General features: G+C 39.8%; 1 protein-coding gene across 1 annotated transcript in view; it reads right to left on the bottom strand.

The window, feature by feature from the left end:
• The window catches only part of LOC106884368 (sodium-dependent dopamine transporter), a 242,943-nt gene extending 242,164 nt beyond the window's left edge, over positions 1-779 (bottom strand). Inside the window, exon 1 of the mRNA XM_014935726.2 lies at positions 144-779. Within this exon, the coding sequence (XP_014791212.2) occupies positions 144-248 (105 nt within the window). The 5' untranslated portion in view covers positions 249-779. The remainder of the gene's footprint in view (positions 1-143) is intronic.
• Between the last annotated feature and the right edge of the window lie 1,359 nt (positions 780-2,138).

Here is a 2,138-nt window from a genome sequence, read left to right as displayed (position 1 = left end):
ATATATATATATATATATATATATAAAGGAAGAGGGAGAGATTAATTGATTGATTGATAGTACACCTGTACAGTCTTTGTTTATGTTTAGCACGCGTGCATTCACATGTAATATAAATATAAAAATAAATAAATATTAACTACCTGTTCGGTCAAAGACTCCTCATAGTAAGCATCCCTTCTTTCCTCACAAGGTTTTTGGTCACCTTTTTTGCCACACTGTAGGTCTAAAGCAGCAGGGATCTTCATTTTTTTTTAATGTTTTATTTTCTCTCAAAACGCGATAATCCTTTTAATTAAGCGTGGTAGTTAGTAGAAATATCCTTCCTTAGTAAATCTTATTGAACTATTATTATTGTTATTGGTCAGCTTTCGCTGATTGTTTCTGTTTGTTGTCCCGCTGCTAGTGTTCATTTTTTTACCAATGTTTTCTCGGTTATTATCGACGGATGCTGCCGGGGTGTAACAGCGACGAAAGAAGAGTAATGCTTCGCTGTAAACCAGCGGATATTACAATAGACGGCATTCATTGTGTTGCTTACTTTATTATCATTTCTATTACGGTCATTGGAATAACAACCACCATCGTTTGCAGACAAACAAACAAGAGAAATTTTACAACATCCAACTTCTTAATTATAACTATCAAACACTCGCAGACATAACGGCTGCCGATGCTGCTGCTGCTGCTGCTGCTTCTGCCGCTGCAGTTGTTGCTGATGCTGTCATGCGGTTGCCGCGCGGTTGCTACGGTTGTTTGTTCCTCTCAAGTTCTCTCTCTTCCTCAACATCTCTCCCCTCTCTCTCCCTCTCTCTCTCCCTCTCTCTCTCTCTCTCTCTCTCTCTCTCTCTCTCTCTCTCTCTCTCTCTCTCTCTCTCTCTCTCTCTCTCTCTCTCTCTCTCTCTCTTTCTTTCTCCATATTTTTTTTCTGCCTCTCTAACCACCCCCTGTATCTCTTCTCTCTCTATCCCTGTCTTTCTTTCTCTCACTTGGCCTGTCTTTCCCACTTGTTCTCTCTACACCCACTTTCTCTCTCCCCTTTCTCCTCTCTACATCTTCTTTCTCCTCTCCCTCTTTCTTCTCTCTCTCCCTCACTCTGTTCTCTCTATATCACTCTCTCTTTTCCTCTCACCTTCTCACTCTCACCCTCTCTATCTCCCACTCTCCATAACTCTCTCTCTGTCTCTATCTCTCTCCTTATCCATCTCCCTCTATCCTTTTCTGTTCCTCTCTCACTCACTCTCTAGTATTGTTACTACTGTAGTGTGTTCACTTCATCACTGAGACATTATTCTGGTTGCAATAGAATGGTAGTTGTGTTACAGCAACTGTTCAAATTTTATTAATAAGCCTGAATAAACAGACCGTTTAGTTTTTACGGCATTTCATTTGTTTGCAGTCGTTGCATAAATGCTTTAAATTTAGTAATTTTTTAAAAAACTCTTTCTATCTCATAAGGTGGATACCGCTTAAAACTAACGCCAGCAGTAAGTTCATTACATACATACGCGCATACATACATACATACATACATACATACATACATACACACATACATACATACATACATACATACACACATACACACACGCATACATACATACACACACACATACATACATACATACATACATACATACACACATACATACATACATACATACATACATACATACATATACAACTAAGCAGAACGATAGGTGGGCAAATAAGTAAGCAGACTGACGTGTGTGTGTGTGTGTGTGTGTGTGTGTGTGTATGTATGTATGTATGAGTATGCATGCGTGTCTGATATATATATATATATGTACATATATGTGTGTTATTTCTTTACTACCCGCAAGGGGCTATACACAGAGGGGACAAACAAGGACAGACAAACGGATTAAGTCGATTATATCGACCCCAGTGCGTAACTAGTACTTATTTAATCGACCCCGAAAGGATGAAAGGCAAAGTCAACCTCGGCGGAATTTGAACTCAGAACGTAGCGGCAGACGAAATACCACAAAGCATTTCGCCCGGCGTGCTAACGTTTCTGCCAGCTTGCCGCCTTATATGTACATATATATATGTGTGTGTGTGTGTGTGTGTGTGTGTGTGTGTGTGTGTGTGTGTGTGTGTGTGTGTGTGTGTGT

Source organism: Octopus bimaculoides, chromosome 1 (assembly GCF_001194135.2).
Source record: "Octopus bimaculoides isolate UCB-OBI-ISO-001 chromosome 1, ASM119413v2, whole genome shotgun sequence".
In the NCBI taxonomy this organism is placed as follows: Eukaryota; Metazoa; Mollusca; class Cephalopoda; order Octopoda; family Octopodidae; genus Octopus; species Octopus bimaculoides.
Note: the sequence above shows the minus strand (reverse complement) of the source record. Positions and strands in the feature narration are given on the sequence as shown.